General features: G+C 35.9%; 1 protein-coding gene across 1 annotated transcript; it reads right to left on the bottom strand.

The window, feature by feature from the left end:
• FUBP1 (far upstream element (FUSE) binding protein 1) lies at positions 1-18,818 on the bottom strand. The gene is made up of 20 exons (XM_010144145.1): positions 18,734-18,818; positions 17,697-17,759; positions 16,826-16,864; positions 16,456-16,495; positions 15,582-15,631; positions 15,417-15,488; positions 15,084-15,141; positions 13,589-13,751; positions 13,411-13,509; positions 13,226-13,327; positions 12,486-12,588; positions 12,302-12,402; positions 11,609-11,750; positions 10,848-11,008; positions 9,953-10,107; positions 9,785-9,864; positions 6,786-6,914; positions 6,037-6,111; positions 719-864; positions 1-352 (listed from the first exon to the last, which is right to left on the bottom strand). Exons 1-20 carry the CDS (start codon positions 18,786-18,788, stop codon positions 344-346), a joined length of 1,842 nt encoding a protein of 613 aa, XP_010142447.1. The 5' UTR covers positions 18,789-18,818; the 3' UTR covers positions 1-343.
• Between the last annotated feature and the right edge of the window lie 299 nt (positions 18,819-19,117).

The following is a 19,117-nucleotide window of genomic DNA, read 5'->3' as shown; positions in this document are numbered from 1 at the left end:
GGAGGTTTCATATTATTTATTGTAAAGCACAAAACAGGCATTTTAAAAGTGATAAAGTATACATTGAAAAAGTACATTTATATCACAAAGCATCGACCACATAATTGCAAATACATTTGCTGGAATGTGTACATCTACACTAATACTAAAAACAAACCATTTTTCATTTCTACACAGAAATATTACCTCCTATCAGTAGTGATAGATATTTTGTACATTTTCAAAACCACTATTTTTTTAACCAAACAAAATTAAGATCTTCATCAAGGCGTCTGCATCCATACATTTAACAAAGGTTTTTTCCCCCACACAATGAAGCAAATACTGTATTGTCCACTTCTTATTATTGGCCCTGTGCAGAAGAGATACATAAGAAATACACAAAAAGTTAAAGAAAATCCTCTAAATCGAGCAACTCAGGAGTGAAGCCTCTAAGAAAGAAAAATTGGTTAATGTAAATGGTGGTGGCTTCTTGCATGGTTTTCAAAACCCTGGGAGGAGAAAGCTTTTCTTTTTTTTTTTTTAAAAAAAAAACCAACCATATCACCAAACATAACCAAGTTATCAGGTAAACAAAGTCGTCTATTAATTATTCTGATAGTTATTTTGCTAGAAAAAAAGATGCATACTCCAAAGGTAACAAAGCAGGAGACATGCAAAAAAATATCTCTAACCACTGAAACAGAAGCCAGCCAAAAAACCACTTAAAACTTTATACCTGTGGTGCTGGAGGATGTTGAGGCATTCCCTGTGGACTTGTCTGGGCATAATATGCTGCCTGTTGCCTGTAGTACTCAGCCCATGCTGCGCTGTAATCTGGCTGACCACCTGGCGGAGCCCCAGCAGGGGCAGGAACCGCCTGACCTGCAAGTAATTAAAATTACATAGCTTTGGTGTATAACAGAAATGAGTAAGTGCCAAAATCACACTGCCAAACAAGCGTCATCTAGCTTCTTGCAATACTCCTCAGAGGCTCTTAAATAATCTTGTGGATTTTCTTTTTTAAATACCTAACGACTCATCCTATTATTCTAACGTAATGATTCCCATGTAAAGCGAAACTGAGGACCCACAAACAGGTTTTTGCCGCCTCTCGTATTATGTTACAGAGCAGAACCTTTATAAAAAGCCTGAAGACCTAAACTGACCTGAACAATCAGTAGCATTTAAATTAAAATACAGGTTAATAGGTGAGATTACTTTTTGTAATCCACCTAAATTGACTTTATCTTATTGTACAGACTGCATTAATTCACCAGATGCCAATTCATTCACTCCCCCAACTTTGACCTTCTTAATGTAATTACTAGGTTATTGTAGACTATTTTTCAAAAAGAGTATTAATTTTGGTACGTGTTTTCTCCACCACAGAATATAATTCTAAAACATCTGCTTCCAACCTTCACTTCAGGTCCAATACTCTAGAAATAACAAAGTCTACACATATACATGGACACACTCACTGTCCCAGACTTACAGCTGAGAACTACCAGTCCTTCCAACAAAATCAACTTGTAGCTTAAAAACCTCTGTAAAGGTGACAGATCAATACACAAAGACTCTTTAGTGTATCAAACAAACAAAAAAATAGACAGCCAGCTTTTTAGGACCTTAGTTATGCTGTTCTTCCAAGGAAGGTTTGTTGCAGACTTCCTTTTTTCCTTATTTCAAACACACTCCATTTATTGCCACCATCTTCTTCACAATTTTATTTGACAGGTGCTTTTTCAGTTACCACTGCAGAATTTGCCTGACTATAAACATTTGCAGGTATTTAGACAGAAAGGTTTTATATGGAGTACTTCATTTTAAGCTTCCTGAACTTCCAAAACAGAACAACTATTACTACTGTGATAGGACATTTTTGTGATCTACATTCTTAAAGGGTTATTTTTTCAAATCAAAGTTTTACAGTCAGAATTAGAATACTACCAAAAAACCCACCACTCCGAAGTTTTTTCTAGGATACTAGAAAAAAAGTCCCCAAACAAACCACCGCAACCAATCACACTACATCTAATAAAGAAGCAAAATGCAAGCCTGCACCCTGTACAATTCCATATGCACTGAATGTCCTGTTCCACTATCAAGAAAAAAAGGGGCAGCTTCCACAAGATGATTTCCAAAAGTTTTCAATCCTACCTGAAACCACCTCACCTTTTTTATAAAAACACAAGACCACTGAGCAATCTTCTGGGAAACATGACTATCAAAGATTCTAATGAACTGTTTTCTAGGATAACAGATACAACACTGGGTTTGTTTGGTTTTTACACAGAAAATTCAGATGATGAATACTAGCTATTCACATTCCTCTTACATATATGTGTATTACATTTGGCAAAGCGCTATCTCGAATGTCTTCAAAATACCATCTTCTATTTTAAAAAACACTTTTTCCACTTACACTGTAGATATATTAAAAAAAAACCCTCTCCTCACTTTTTGCATTATACAGTAAAGCAACTGTTTTCCTAGAAAAACTTAAATGTCTGCAAACCTTAAGAACTGAAATAACATTTTACAATTTATCCTTATGATTTACCAGAACGTACAATCTACATTTCTGATAAACTGAAATTATATTTAATACTTAATATATAATCATTACAAATAATCGAAGGATACACTTTTTGCAAGTTCACTATGAGATAATATTTCTACTTACAAATTATTTAGCTATGTCATAGCTGTCTGCACAGATGCATGTCAGAGCGAAGGCATTTTTTGTGCATTATGACCCAAGAATCTTCTGACATTCAGCCAGCTATCCCAAGGCAGTGTTGAAATTCAAATAATAAATCAAATATAGGAAGTTTAAAATCTACTCAAACATGTCAAACTGGACTTCTGTCCCAAAATGTGTTATTCAGTAGTTCAGTCAAAACTTCCTTGCAATGTATGGAACTGCACTGAAACAGTACGTGCTCATTAATATCCAGATTCAGCTGGAACGTTATCTAACAAAATTGATAAACTACATACAAAGGAAATATAAGAAACAGAGACTACCTCCCCATTAAGGAAGACTAAGAAAGAAGTGCCAGATGATTCTTCAGTTCTTCCACTATTCAAATCACCATGGGTGATTCTAGTAAAAGAAAACTGTTCTTCATCCTCTTTCCCACTACAATTCTGAGAAATCATTAAAGAACTGTTCCACTATTACAGAATCACTTAACCACAAATAAAGCAAAAAATATATTAGAATGACTTTAAATGATAAATTTACAGACTCCTATAGTGATACATAGGCCACTTACTAAAACGTGACTTCATTTCTAGAGTGAATGTTATCCTTTGGAGATTTTTAGGGCCCAGTCACACAAATCTGTACTTCAGCTCTTGTAGGGAAAAATAAAAATACTGTGTCTCCAATTCAAGGTAACAGCATCTGTATGTCTTCAAAAGCTATACCATTGCCTTTTTACCCAGTAATACTCAATGGAAATTTAAAATAAAGTTTCTGAAGTTATGAAGTAGTGTACCATATAAATGGATGGTCTGGGTCACCAACAAGATCCATGTACAGTAACTTACAGTGCACTGAGTAGTTTTACTAATTTTTTAGTCTGATTTTTATTTGCTACTCAAACCAATAGCTGCTGACCAGGAGTCTGAAAAAGTACATGGACTTTCCCACTATATTTGTGGTTGGAGAACAGGTTATTTTCAAGTCACTGTTCTACACACTAGAAAAAAAAAAGGAGAGTGTTCTCTGTGATTAGCCAAGTTTCACTGCACCAGTAGGAAGCCACTATGAAAAACAGTATTAACCATTTTGATGGGCATTTCTGGAGGGCTTTAGAGTTTTCACATTACTCACACTTAAAGTGCAAGAAAACCCAGAGCACCAATTGCAGTACCACATCCAACTTGTTTAGCTTAGTACTGTCCCCTTCATAAGCTTGCCTCATGAATTATCAAATTAGTTTTCTTCAGCAGCAAAACCAGAACTGCTTGGGCTCCGCAAGTCCCAAGTTTCACTTCACTCCTCTGAAACAGCTGTTTGTGTCATTATCTGTAGTGAAAAATCTGAAAGAGTTGAAAAGTGAGTGACTTGCAATTCCTACCTTCCCCCTTTTGCATACATTAATGGGGACAGAAGCTTTACAGTACTGTAAGAAGCGCAAACTATAGTAGCTGTATTTGAGAGCCCAGACATCTCATGAATCTGCCCATGAAAAACTTCCCTGTTGGTCAGATCTTCTAGTACTTCTTAACATTGTTGTTAAGGAGGTGGGGTAAACCACTTCCATTTAGTACTAAAACTCTAGGTGAATTCTCTGCCCTTCAACCTCGCTTGGTCAGTCTTCCCTAAGTGCATTGTAAAAGCATCTTCCCTATCAGGATTTTTAACATGCTGAAGAAGCAAAGATTTCTCATGATTTACACAGTTAAGTTATACAGGTCCTGACATCAAGAGTTCTCCTTCAGGCAAAGAACTCAGTCTGAACTAGAAAAAGAAATGAAGATCAGAACTGCCCTTCTTTTTCCTCTAGTTTGATTGTTGTCTTGGAATTTTTTAATTTTGCATTTTAAGAGCAACTCTTTACTTCTTCCAATGTTTATCTTTTTTTGGGTTCACACTCCTCTTTGGACTTGCTCCCAGAAACTCTATTCCAACACCATGTAACTAGCTGTTATTTAATTAAAGCAAATGCAAGACTAGTGCAACCCAGACTTCGCTTTCCAGAGACAGCAAGTTAGAAAGACGGCAGAGCCTCTGCCAAAAAACTACAGTGTTCTCAAAAAGGCGGTGAAAAACACCCACAACTCTGGACTGAAGAATGAGAGCTCAACTAAGAGACAGTAAATTGAAAAATATTAGTTACATGAAACAGGCAGAGGAAAAATGGAAAGGCCCATCACATCTTTAACAGGTATCTGGGAGTTCTGTTGCAATTTTTAGTGTGACACACTAATTCAGATACATCATTGCTAAGTTTTCTGTTTCATTTTATCACTTACACTATGACAAAATTAAGAGGAATAAAGGTAGTTATGTCTTGACGAGGAATTTGATACCAACCTGGTAAAAGAGTGGTAAGAGGTATTAATCGTGTTATTAATCTTATCTCCAAATGCTTTTTGACATTCCCTTAGAAAATGGGGTGCATTTGGAAGAGGGGGAAAAAAAGCTCAGCAAACCCTCCCACCCACCCAAACAAACCAACAACCCAAACTAGATGCTGCTATGTCTGGTCAAACAGAGATACCAGGGAAAACACTGGCATTCATGAGCCCATTAGTCCTCAGTGTACAAACCTACATCAGCAACAATATCCATGGGAGGACACTGTGGACAAACCACTGACCTACAAGACATTCCCATGATTTAACAGCACCTTCGGCCAACGCATCAAGATGACATGTTCTTTCGTTATTCAGTAAATGGTGAAATCATCTTATAAAACTGAAATGTATTTGCACGTTAAGTCAGCTCAAAGTACTTTTTAAAAGCTAGCAACAACATACATCTCGCAGTTTAAACACAGCTCTTAAGTGCTTCTAAGCAAATACCATTTAAAAAAGGGCATAATATAAATGAAAGCTAGTTACGGTGCTTTAATAACCTGAAACACAGAAAACAAGTTACAAGAAAAGAAAACATAGGTAATCTTAAAAGTGCCAAACAAGACAAACAGCTTCATACAGTACAAAGTTAACTCCAAAACTTACAGAAATAGACTTTCAAAATATACTTAAAAATACTCAGATTGAAATGTTTAAAAGACCTTGTTTCGCAATAATCAAATGCAGACATCTCATTAGGTATTGAGCATTTCTGCAAAGCTAATTACCAGTGTGAGTACAAGTAAATGCCTTAAACACAATAAAAAGTTTATGCCTGTTTTACCACCGGGTTCAGGGCCTCTAGCAAGACAGGTTCAGAAGACGTGTTGAGTGTGCATTTTTATTTTTGAGGGGTTAAAAAAAACAAACAAACCAAAAACTCTATCTCATCAAATGAGATACACAAGTCTCCTAAAACATTCTACTATGCAACAACAGAAAACAAACATGCACACATACCCATTTTTTTGTAGTACTCCTCCCAGGCCTTGGTATAGTCAACCTGCCCTGCTGGTGCTGGATTTGGCTGATCTCCTGAATTACATTAAAAATGGTCAAAGTAAAAATTACTGTGTTTTGTTTCATACAAAGAACAATTTACAAATAATCAGCTCGATTTTCAGTAACAATCCCAAATAACATAACACAAATCTGACACTATAACCTATGTGGTACAAGTTACTACAAATATAAACAACCAGTAAAAGACACCCAAGGAAACAAAGAATTTGAAGTGTTCAGCATGTTTTCAAGATTCAGGCAATGCACTCTGCTAGTAGTATTAGGTAGTATTTTGTTCATAATTTAGGTCGTAAATCCAGGCACAACAATTATACCAATACAACAGAATAGGAAAATGACAGTTGTAGTAAAACCACTGGAAGGGATGCAACTGCTTGAGTAAATGACCATCAATGGATTGGCTCATCCTGTTTTTACTTATGCACCATGCACTACGAGGACGTAGTTTAGTCAGCTCAAGTTACAGCAAAATTCTCTTCTGAGTGTATTACAGGATGAATACGTTCATTACCTTATTGCTGCTTGAAATTAAGAAAAGCCACGTGGAAGGCTGTAAGCAAGAGTTTTCCAAGAAAACCAGCTACATGACAATAAATTTACCCAATATATGAAGACAACAACTACAAAAAAACAATGGGGCATCTACACCCCCAGTGATGAATGTATCCATTTTACTGAACAGCTACCTTGTCCGTTAGTTTGGGTTGTAGCTGGTCCACCAGGAGGAGCTGCAGGTGGTGGCTGTGCTTGTTGCTGATAGTAGTGAGCATAATAAGCTGCCCACGCTGCTGAGTTGGGATCTGTTCCTGGCTTACCTATGAAAATAAAATATAAGCATTTATAAAAGTAGTATGATCAGAATTGCTGTCCTCAACTCTGTCCTAAACACTCATTATTTTCCTCCAAAGAAAAATTCATTTAAACTAAATAACCATGTACATCCTGCAAGTATCTTGTTTTCGTAGCACAAACTTTCATTCAGGTTTCAGACAAGTGTACTGTACAAAGCATACTTTTATAGGACTGATGAGATTTAAAAATTAATAAATGACATTGAATTATTCTATGTGATAGACAGATTTTCAAGTTTAAACAAACAATTATGTTACTAAACGGTAGCAATAGTGAATCATTCTAGCAACAAACGATTTCAGTGGTTTTGCTTGTGTTATAACCTCACACTAACGATACTGGCACAGGCAGAGGAGGCATGCCAAATATGTATTTCTGAAACAGAAGAATACAAACCTCAATAGGTGTTTGCAATGCTTGTCAGTTAAACTTTCAGGTAACAGTAAAATATAGAAACGTGTAGTATTTTAAGAGCTTGAATCCCCCATACATGGCCATAAAGCATCACTTTCACCTACAGCTTTTTAAGCAACATTTGCATCTTCTGCAATTATCAGCACGCTTCCCTTAATTTTAACAACATCTAGGCAGGCCAACAATGCTGCTTCCTAGAGCCTTATTTCTCTGGTTCTCACACACAGCCTTCAGGAATGGCTCATTGTTGCCGAATCACAGAGATTCATTAAATTACCAGATTGGCAATCCACAAACTACACATCTCCTATTAGAGAACTTCATGTGCTACAACACAACCAACATCTTTGAACATTATTTGCATCCTTAAAGAATAAAAATATTTGTGAATAAATGTGGCCAAGTGAGGAAAGAACTTCACATAAGGACACGGACACACAACTGGTAATTTAGAATAGTGGTAAATGAGAATGGAAGTATATTCCTTCCCAAACACAAAACAGGTAAGGCAGTGACTAATGGAAGAAAAAGAAGAAATCTCCTGAAAAAGGCATTCAGGAAGAAGAAATCCACAACACAACATACTTCTTGCAGTATTTCACTCAGCATTAAAGTCAGATGTAACCACTTAAAATGCACACAATAGTATCAGCATACAGGAAACAATGTTAACATGCTGTTACCTTTTAAAATTACACTGCTTCCATCATGGATAGTGGATTTAAACTAACAGGTACTATATTCTAAAGTTACCTGCAAATATCAAATAAGCCATTGCTCGGTTCCCCCCCTCCTTTCCCTTAGTAGCTACTCCTCTAGAATAGAAGAACACAGCGCAGGATTCATTAAATTTCCAAAGAAATCTGACTGTGGTAACTAGCTCCACTTTGACGTGACAAGAGGCAAGCCTGGTTCTTGGAGAAAGCACCTCTGAAAAAAATACTAAAATAACCCATTTGTTACACTGAAACGAGCAACTAAGTGGAAAGCTGTACAAAACTCATCCAAATAAATGGCAGTCGAAAGAAACACCAACTTCTACTGCACATACAAAAAATTTCATTAGATTTTTAAGAGGAGTATTTATAAAAAAAATCATTATAAAATCATAATCAAGATAACATCAAGGTGAGTATTTGCCATTTTTCTTACAGATCTTCATGTAGATAAATTACTTTACAAAAAAGAAAAGGTGGTATAAGGCGGCTGTAACATTTTGGCAGCGGTTCTAGATTAAATGACACTCGTAGTATGACGAGACGTCAAGTCACTTTGAATCACTCTACTTTTAAATAACAGCAACAGGCATTTTTAAATACTAAACTGAATGCATGCAGTGCTACCTTTCATAAAAGTTTGGAAACTGAAACCAGAGATGGTTCTTTGCCAAGAAAGGATATGTAAGACTTGAACATGAACAGCACTCTCTGTGGATCGTATCATCCTCCAAAGCCCTCCCCTTTTTCACTAATGGAACTTGCATCAGAAAAAACAGCTATCAGAAAATCTCTATTCCATTTGTAACAAAATGTAAGTCTTTTGGCTGAAGTTCTGAAGATCTTCCTCAAACAAATGAGGTAGTAAAAGTGACTCAAGCATCTAGCCTTACCATGCCTTCTGTGACTGCAGTTCTGTTTCCCCATAAGCTCTAATCCAACCAAAGGATGGAACTTAAGAAAAGCAGGATACTAAAACTTCTGGAAGTTGTAATTAAGTAAAAACTCCTGGTCTTGACAAATATAAAACAGAAATAGAAGAAACAGATTCTACAAAGATGGGTTTCAGAAGAAAATACAAAACTACCGTAAGCAAAAGCTCAAAACACACAATTATATTGACTGTATTAAAGGCAGTTCAACGTAAGTTATATCCCTCAAAACGGACTGTACAAAATACATTTGTATCAGACGCTGAGAAACAATCCTCATATGGGTCAACAAAAGCTAGAAATATATAGCATAAACTGTGCAAAGTCAGGGTAAGCGGATTGTAAAGGGCACTGTTTAAAATAAAATACAAAGTCACTGACTACTACAGAAAGAGAACACAACCTTGTTAAAGAACTTTATGTAAAAACATCCTTTGTAAGGAAAATGAACCAATTTGCTCAAAATCGGTTAACAAGAGAGTTTTACAAAAAATACTGTAAATTGGGATGTAGTATCAGTAACGTTTAGTAAGGCACTATATTCCACCTCTAACAACTGAACTTCAACATCTCACAAGCAACACGTAGGAAGTGTAAAACATACATAATGTGACAGTCAGTAAAGAAAAGCCTGAAGAATAGAAACTTTTTCAGATTTATCACTGTAACACAAACGAACTGTGAAATGTACATGCTTGTAAAGACAAAACTGAGGTACTCAAAAGTATATTTAGTATATTTACACTACAGTACAACTGTGACATGTCTTACCCGGATCTGGTGGATTTGGTGGCTGCCAGTGCGGATAAGCATTTCCCCACCCCTGCGGAGCGTATGGAGCTGGAGGACCACTACAAAAGACCAAGTCATACGCATAGAGTGAAAGCCCATCCCACAGTCACCCTGCAAAAAAAGGAACCTAGCAGAAGTAGTACTTACTGAGGTGCAGGGCCAGGAGGCCCTGGATTGTAAGGAGCTGGGTTATATGGTCCCATGGGAGCACCAGGACCTGGTGGTCCAGGAGGTCCATGTGGGCCAGGAACAACACCATGGGGTCCATGGGGAACAGGTGGTCCCAATGGGTTTACTGGACCCTGTAACAAAAGTAGCACACAGATGAAAACAAACCTTGAAGTTCTCCAATTTTCAGCAGTTCAGAAGCATAAACCTTAACACTTGAAGAATACCATCTAAAAGATTTGGTTGTTTTTAAAGACATTTCCCTGGAGAAAACAATTTTTTCTGAAGATTAATTAGGCATATGGCTAGTTAAATATGAAAGTAAAAGACAGCCATGCAGTACTACCAACTAAGATCTGCATTTATTTCAGTTCTTTGAGGAAATAGAAAGAATTTTCAAGATCTGGCTAATTTGCTAATTTTGCAAGATCAGGTGAAAAACAGGTAGTGGATTTTATTACGTGCATACACATGCAAACAAAGAGCAGTGAAATTAAGGAGTATATAAACTTGGATCAGAACTCGTATCAAAACATAGTGAGACTGAAAAACCAGACACACAGTTTAGTAGCTTTAATAGTATCAAGGATCTCTCTGAAGTCAGCAAATTTTTCAGTATGCACAAAGTGGGCATCTTCAAGAACACACCATTAAAAATACACTCTATTACACTGAAGAAAGCAACTTTTTTCCATTTCAAGTTTTTGCTTCTTTTGGTGCATCAAGTTATGTTTACATTTCTTTAAACCCACATTACAATTAATTATTGTTTACTTGATTAAGTAATGTGGAATTGAAACAGAAGAAAAGTCTCCACTAAGGAGACTCACTTTCTATTTTGTTTAGTTATAACAGTAAACTAAAATATACTTACTCCAATCTTTTCTTCTATAAGTTGTCGTGCATAATCTATTTGCTGGGGTGTTCCACGGATAGTAAACATCTTCATGTTTGGATCTGCATTGGGTGGAGGATTTCTCTGAAGTTCTATTCTAGCACCAGACTGCTGGCTTATGCTTTTAATAGTCTCACCACCTACAATGCAAGATACAGTTTTTATGACATGCCCTGAAGTGAGAATACTAAGATTCAAATCAGAGAAAGTTAACCTCATGGAAGCCAAGACACCTTTCCTGACAAGCTGTAGAAAATTATTTTAAAAAACAAAATTATTTGAGAAATTATTATTTTAACAAACAGTTAAGGAATTGTTACATGATTCCACTGTAAAAGACCTTCACTGGAATATGTGAAAATTAGTTTTAAGAGTTACAGGTGCAGTAACACTTGGCTAATCAAGCAGTATTAGGTTAACGGGGTACATCACCTAATAATCTACTAAACACTACCAATGGAACTCTGTACTTACTACTACTACTACTACAAAAAAAATTAGATAAATTGATTTGTGCTTGACTTTTAACTACTGGAGTATATGCTTTGGTGAGGAAAATCTGAAAAGACTATTAGGATTGTTACGATTCAGCAGTATTATGTTGCTCTGTCATACATGAAACTACTTGGAAAGGCTTCTCCTGAAACTTCTCTCTCGTATAGCTATGTACAAACAGAAAAGCCGAAAGGTTTTTAAACTATGTATAAATACACATATATATATAAAAGAGATAATATTACCTTTGCCAATGATTAATCCAGTTTTCCCAGTAGGAACAATAAAATTGAATTCCTGTAATCCACCAGGAGGCCCCATGTTCCAGTTGCCTTGGCCTCTACCCCTTCCTCGACCACCAGGTCCTGGTCCACCAGGATTACCAGCCTACAAAGAAAAAGCAACAAATTAGCATCTTCTATAAAAATTACTGCAAACAAATTATTAATTCCAAATGGTTACATCACATAATTTGTTAAGAAAAAAGCTGATTTACTACTCAGATAGTTGTGTTAAAGTAGTATCTTTTCCAGAAGCCCTAAATTACATTTGAAAAGATGTTCTGTACAATTTTGTGTATGAAAGATGAAGAAGGAAAAGATATGGAAGACAGACAAAGGTTCTCATGTATAATGACACAATTTCTGCCTGCCTTTTGTAAATGCAGTGGTACGGCTCATCTCAAAACAAGCATTTAAACCATCTTTTAAACACCGATTGCACTAATTACACCAGCACATCAGCTATTAATACAGATGAAGCAGCTCTACAACCAGCCAGATCAAGAAATGCCATGACTTCCAATCAGTATTATCATCCTGACACTCGCAAAAGTGAACATTCATATTCCATAAATTCAAATGACACCATTACGTTATTGTCTTTCTCTCCAAAAGTCAGGCAGGAGATTTTAAATGGTAAACAATGTATTACTCAACCTGAACGCTTCGAAGGAGATCTGTAATAATCTCTGCAGCATGCTGACATCTGTCAGGAGGCCCTGTGATTTGGGCTATTCTATCTGGAGTTGTTCCATCATCTGGAATAAAAACGAACTATTCCAGCATATGTATCCAGTAAATTTACACTCAATTTACAGGCACTTGCAGATGTATTACCAACCTGGCTTAAACTGGATCCTAACGCCAGCATCATTTTGAATCTTTTTTATCATCTCTCCATTTCTTCCAATTACAATACCTACTGCAAATCGTGGTATTGGAACCTTAAAGAGAAAAAAAATAATTCGAGATGTCAATGATGCAAATATTCCTACAGAATTCACACACTTAAAGGGTCACATATTAGAATGGTAAACTAGGGGCCAGTCCTGTGTCACTTCAGGCTTTTTGAAGGGTAAATTTTTTAATAGTCACAAGTCTAGCAAATAGTGGACAAAAGTATCAAAGAGATCCCATGCACTACAAGTTCCTATAGTGGCAGCAATTCCAGTGGATACTACGCTTCTCACAATCGAAGTACAGAAGTTCTAAGAGGCCTAAAAGGCAGATTCTAGCAGATTAAACTTTCAGCCTCACCTCTGATGAACAGTAAGCTCACGACTTGCATAAGAGGTGGACTTAAATATCCTTAGGTAAACAGCAGTTTCTCTAATGACATTATATACTTTGCCATCAAACTTAAGTCGCTTTTTTGATACAAAAAACTGTTCAGATCTGCTGGTAGCATTAAACGGTGTGCAGCATGCATTTTAAGTCATAATTTCAGCAATGATCAAGTAATACTTACATGCCACGATCACTTTTGGAAGCTGGTTAAGAGCTTTCAGCACTATTACCCAACTTAACATTTTAATGTTAACAACTCAAAATACAGTGAACAAGTTTTTCAACCATGCTTACGTCTATCCCTTCATTTCCTCCTATTCTTGACCCATACTCGTTGCGCACCTCTCTAAAGCCACCTTGATCACGAATTAACTCCAGCACCATTTCCTTGGCTTGCTAGAAGAAGAATAAAAGTTGATTTAGGTACTGCAACATCAGAATGGATTTTAAAATGCTTTGAATTCTGAAGGATTCCTTACTTGAACTTTGTAAGGGTCTCCAGTTATCCTAAGGGGCTTATCTGCACCAGTGTTCTGTGGACCATCTTGAATCATGACCATTTTGACACCTGCCCGCTCCTGTTTGACAAAAGGGAGGTCAATACCCACTCGAAACCAGATTCGTTATTATCACGTTTAAAAGAAGATACGTATATACCTGTAACTGTTTAATTGTTTCTCCACCTTTTCCAATAACTAATCCTGCTTTACTTGCTGGAATCATGATTTCTTGGACTGCATTTCCAGGACCATCACCGTGATGAAAGCCAGGTGCAGGTCTTCCCTTCTCAACTATCTGATCAAGTAATCTTTTTGCTGATCTGTGAAGGAATACAGACATTTATAAATACCAGTACCACTTGCCCACACCTGTTCCGCTTGGGATTTTTTTTTAATTTGAAAAGTTTCTGCAGAAGACATATAGTTACTATCACAAAGAAATCAGAGGCAAACCGCAACAGTAATTTTAAGAAACTAATTGCATGATAATGTGGCAGACCTAAAGCCACGCCAAAGTCCAAATACAAAAGGTGGTTTTCTACCAAACACAGGTAGGTTACCTCCTCACACATGACCATGACCCCTGAATACAGTTACAACAATCAAACCTTAATTCAGAACAAAACATGGAAACCTTGTCCTTTAAAATGTTACTTAAAAAAAAATCCATTGTTATCAGAAGATTTAAAATTGCTGCAATTTATCTTTTGAGTTCATTAAAAAAAAAATTAATCACCAGACAGAAAACTTTTTTGAATTTTGCTTAATTTCAGTAGTAATTCAGGTAACCTCTCATATGACAGTGCTAACATCAGTTAAAAACTCTTGCCTCTAATATATATGTGAAGAATAAAAAAGTTCCCATAAAGGAATGACTTCATGAACAGCAGCCTACTTGGCTGCAACAGAAAGGAGAATGTCTTGCTACCCTCCCAAAGGAAAGCTGCAGGGCTTAACTGCAAATATGAAGAGAGAGCAGAAAACATAGGTGAGGTAATATTAGATATACTCCTACACTTAAGATCTTTACTAGAAAAGCAAAGCTGGTCTTCAAGTGGTCTTATAACCTCTGTGCCAGTAAAAAACAAAACTTATTTTCATTGCTATCACCTTCTTTCCTGAACACAGGAAGGCAAGTTTACTTTGTTCATAGGTATTACACAGACATCACTTTTGTAACTTTGGTATCCATTAATTTGTACCATTTAAGACATTTAAGAACTTGTAATAGGCTGGGCTTTTAGTAACTCCTACTCTTACACATTACTGCTTTTCCACACTTTCCCTGTGATCTTTCAATTCACTGTTAATAACAAGTTTCTTTTCAGCATCATTTCTTTTAAGTATACATTCACACATACTCTGAAGCTGAAATCAGTGGATGGTTAGGTAAGTATTGTGTACAAGATTTGGACTTGACAAAGTTGAAGTTCCAACACATTTTTGTCTTAAAATTCCAAGTACAAGGAGGAATCTGACTGGAGGTTCAAGGCCTTTTTTCCTTAAGTATATATTTGTCACTAGATTGCCTCTTCCATTGAGGAAAAACATAACATTATAAACATACTACCTAGATTATTATTCTATTTAGATCTTAAAAAAGAAATTTATTGCACAGTTAAATAAGAACACATGGAATTTGTTTTACTTACTGAACAGACTCCGGTGTTCCAGTTAACATACATGATCTTTCAGGCAGGCCTCCACTATCTATGGTCATAAAATAAAATCAATTTACCAGTAGTGTTACGTCAGAAAGAGATTGGATCAAAACACAACATGCAAACTACTGCAACTTCAGTGAAGAAGAATAATCAGTGTATCACAACATTTTGCATTTCTTTAAACCATAATAATCACAATTAGCACAAAATACTAAAATATACCTTAAATGAAGGTTCAGGCAATCAGAAGCAATGATGAGCCTTCTAAACTTTCTACCAAAACACCCCACCAAAATAAAGAAAAAACCCATAAATAGTTACCAGGTGCAATCTGTATTTTACAGCCAGACTCTTGCTGTATGCGTGAGATTTGTTCTCCACCTCTGCCAATTACTTGGAGAAAAAAAAAATATAGAAACATTATTTGCATTAAAGCATCTGGTAACATCCCTTACTATACTGTATCACCACATCCACACTACTTACTGAATCCAACCATCCCATCTGGAACTTTGTACTCCTCTGTCATCACAGACCTACAGAGAATTTTAAATCAAACAAAAGACAACAACCATTCAGAGACCAAAACAGCATTAAATTTATATATAACCTCCCATTAAACCAATGAAAGCTAGTGCCTCCACTATCACCCTGGCTTACTTGCCTCCCATTACAGTTAAAAGTCATTATGCAAGCATAATTTACTAAGTAAACTGACAATATATAAAAGTGACCACAAAAAATTCAAGTATAATATGAATTGATCTAAATTTTCCCTCCATCCTCTTTACTATTAACAGATAGGGGTACAGAAAAGGCTAGTGTTGTATTTAAAGTTTCACCTGTATATCCATCGAAAAATGCTGAAAATAAATTTCAGCATCTCATCTACCAAAACCAGCCAAAGCATAATAGTAATAGCTGGATGCAGTTCTTTAGTACTTCATTGTTTTATCTTCTTATTTCATCCCTAAAGTAGCTTAGCTACTTTTTCTTCTAAAAAATCCATTAGCTTTCCTTTTTATTTACAAAATAGCGTCAACCCCTTCCCCTTTAGGTCTGCTTCCAACTTGTGGTTATGCTGCCTATGCTGTAGTAAAAACCAGTGTCCTGGGTTCAAGACAACCAGCAACACATTTTCCTTTACTAAGCTTGGTGCGCTGCCTGTGCTGCAAAGAGAAAGAGACAGCAACATCTCCTTTTTTAACTGTTTAGCTTGAGACTTGCTGAAGATAAATTTCACCCAATCACACAAAGTATTTGCTTTATGCATTGATACCATTTCTTCAGAAAAATTTCCTGAAACTGCATTCTTTCCATAACAAGAAAAACTCTATGTAACATGTAGTGTAACTCCTACCTTTGTTGTTGATGCATTGGTGGTAGTTGATTTCCAAACGCTATAAACAAATATTGTTAAAATTAAATTCAAACAAGTAGTAGCACATACAACTAAGTTTCTCCTTTGATAATTCAACTTAACTGTATGAACTTTTTGTCCATTCTTTTAAAGAATGTTATCAAGAGATTTAAAAACAGTTAAAAAGATGCTCAATTCTCAAATGTTGCTAACATTGTCAGTTTTACAAAGCAGATTCTCACTGCTTCAAGAAAGACATCCTTTTGATCTTACTGATTTGAGTTACCACCTACCAGAAGACTTTCAAATTCTTGTTCTGACAATGTTACAGTAGCTTTTTTTTTTCCCCAACAAAATAAAAATTACTTACAGTCATTCTGAGGAGCAACTTTCTTAGCATCTGGTTGATCTGCAAAATTAAGATTTTTTAAATTTTTTTGCCAAGAAATTCAAGAAGCGTTTACACCCTTTAGTGTGAATTGTAACATTCCAGTGTATTTTAGTCCCCCTTTCCTTTTTTTTCCTTTTCTTTCTTTTTTTCCTCCAATTTCAGGGAGTTGATCATCTGAATAAAAGAAAGAATCTCACGAACACTCAGCACTTGGTTAGTATAGCTGAAAAGATGTTAAGTTTTTCCATGTATCTATTCAGTAGTTTAACAAAAGGCAGTTTTCAGAACACACTGTAGATTGCTCATAGATACCCAGTCACTGAAACTTAACTAAGACAAGGAACAAAGTTTAGCTCTGTTGGTTGCTCAAGCTAATGATGCTTCTATAGTAAAAAAAGAAAAAAATCAAATCCATACAAAAATCAATGATGATTTAAAGAAAAAAAATTCTGACAATGACCACAAATCTACATCAAACATCTGAAAATACAACAGTATCACATGGCAATGCAATTTCATTCTGAATGTCGGTATGAAATTCCTACCCAAATATCAGGCATTTCACAGCATAAAACTTCAAAAAAAAGCAGATTAAAGGCAACTACATCACCACCATCCAAATCCTTTTTGTACAATAAAGGAAGAAAAGTCATAATTAACCTATATCTGAAAAGATAGACTTCAGATGCTTCCTTCCCACCCCAAAATAAAGGTTACATGAACCACCATAATTTCTGTGCAGCAAAAACTCAGACACATATTCCAAGAAATATCTGTGTCAATCCAGAAAGATCCACTAGTTTATGTCATGTTTACATACTAAACACAGGTAATAAATAAAAATTCCTGCCTTTAAAAGGAGAGGGCATTCCCTCCCAGTGTGTTGTACTGCTCGGACTTGTCCAAGAGCCATCTACACATAAAATAAAAAGAATACATTACATATATCATCTGAAGCATCATTAGCTCATTTTTTGTATATTAAAAACCTCACCGTTAAGAGAGAAAAAAAAAAACTTTATTACAGGGCACAAGAACTCCTGATATAAAGCCTTAGTTACATTCTGTAGACTGAGTTTCAATCCTCTTAAAGGAAAAAAAGGCATTGCTCTTTTGTGAGACCTATGAGAACATGTCAACAAGTGCAGAGATCTCTTTCCACAATTTAGCCAGGATTTTTTGTGTATGTTAAACAGACCAAACCCTGTTAAGTTCAATCTGGCTGTTTAGCAAGAGACAGAAGACGACACACATTTCAGGAGAAAACTTTACTGCAGTATAAGGCAAATCCAAAAAGCTGCAACAAGTTAGAAAATTTAAGTATGATCTTATCAGGGTTCACACATGCTATAGGCTTAAATATCAGACTTAGCAAAACTGTCTACAAGGTAGAAAATTTACTTTCCTGTCTTTTTTTAAAGTCCTATGCTTTTACAATGAAATGCATTAATACTTTATGACACTGTGCAATAATAAAGCATATGAAACAAATTTAAGGAGCAATCACTTCCTACTCTAATTGTAATTTACCAACTGTAATCAGTCCTACACAAAAGACTGAAATGACATACCTGTGTAAGGGTTTCTCAATCACGAATTTATCTGCCCCTCCCTTCCCAGCATATCTCCTTACAAGCGTTTAAACTAAGTTTAAAATATTTTAAAACAGGAGTAATTCACTTCAGATTAGAGCACAATGGTTTAAAAAAAATTTCCCCATTAAACTGAAAATGAAAAAGCATGTCATGATTTATAAAGGGAACAAAATGTTTTTATGCTCTGCTATGGAAAAAAAAAAAAACACAACCCACAAACAAAAACGCTACCTGCAATCTTTCTGGCACGGTGGTCATAACAAAAATAAATGCAACAATAACGAGTGCATACCTCCATCCTCGAGAGGTCTTTTTTGTCCTCCATAACCGTAGTCGTTTGAATTCATTGATGTGCCAGCATCTCCTCCGATTTTTGCTGCAATCTAAACAAAGGGCAGATGTTGCAAGAAAAAAATACATAAATTCAGCCAGCCTTATTTATTCCAGGTGTTCTAAATATTTTGAGCTGTTTAGACAATGCGTATTACAGTGACCGCAAATAAGTAAATGGAAGGTTACTGCTCACAGAAACTTTATATTTTTATGTCTTCAAAGAGACTTGTGCTCATCCTTCAGCAGCAAAGCTTCCTGTATCTTCTTCATCGATTACAAAAACAATAGCTGCCCTTTGAACACCAGAAACTTTTTTCTGAAAAAGACTCTTCCTTTTCTACCC

Source organism: Buceros rhinoceros, unplaced genomic scaffold, assembly GCF_000710305.1.
Source record: "Buceros rhinoceros silvestris isolate BGI_N320 unplaced genomic scaffold, ASM71030v1 scaffold18969, whole genome shotgun sequence".
Classification (NCBI taxonomy): domain Eukaryota; kingdom Metazoa; phylum Chordata; class Aves; order Bucerotiformes; family Bucerotidae; genus Buceros; species Buceros rhinoceros.
This window is presented reverse-complemented; position numbering and strand designations above follow the sequence as displayed.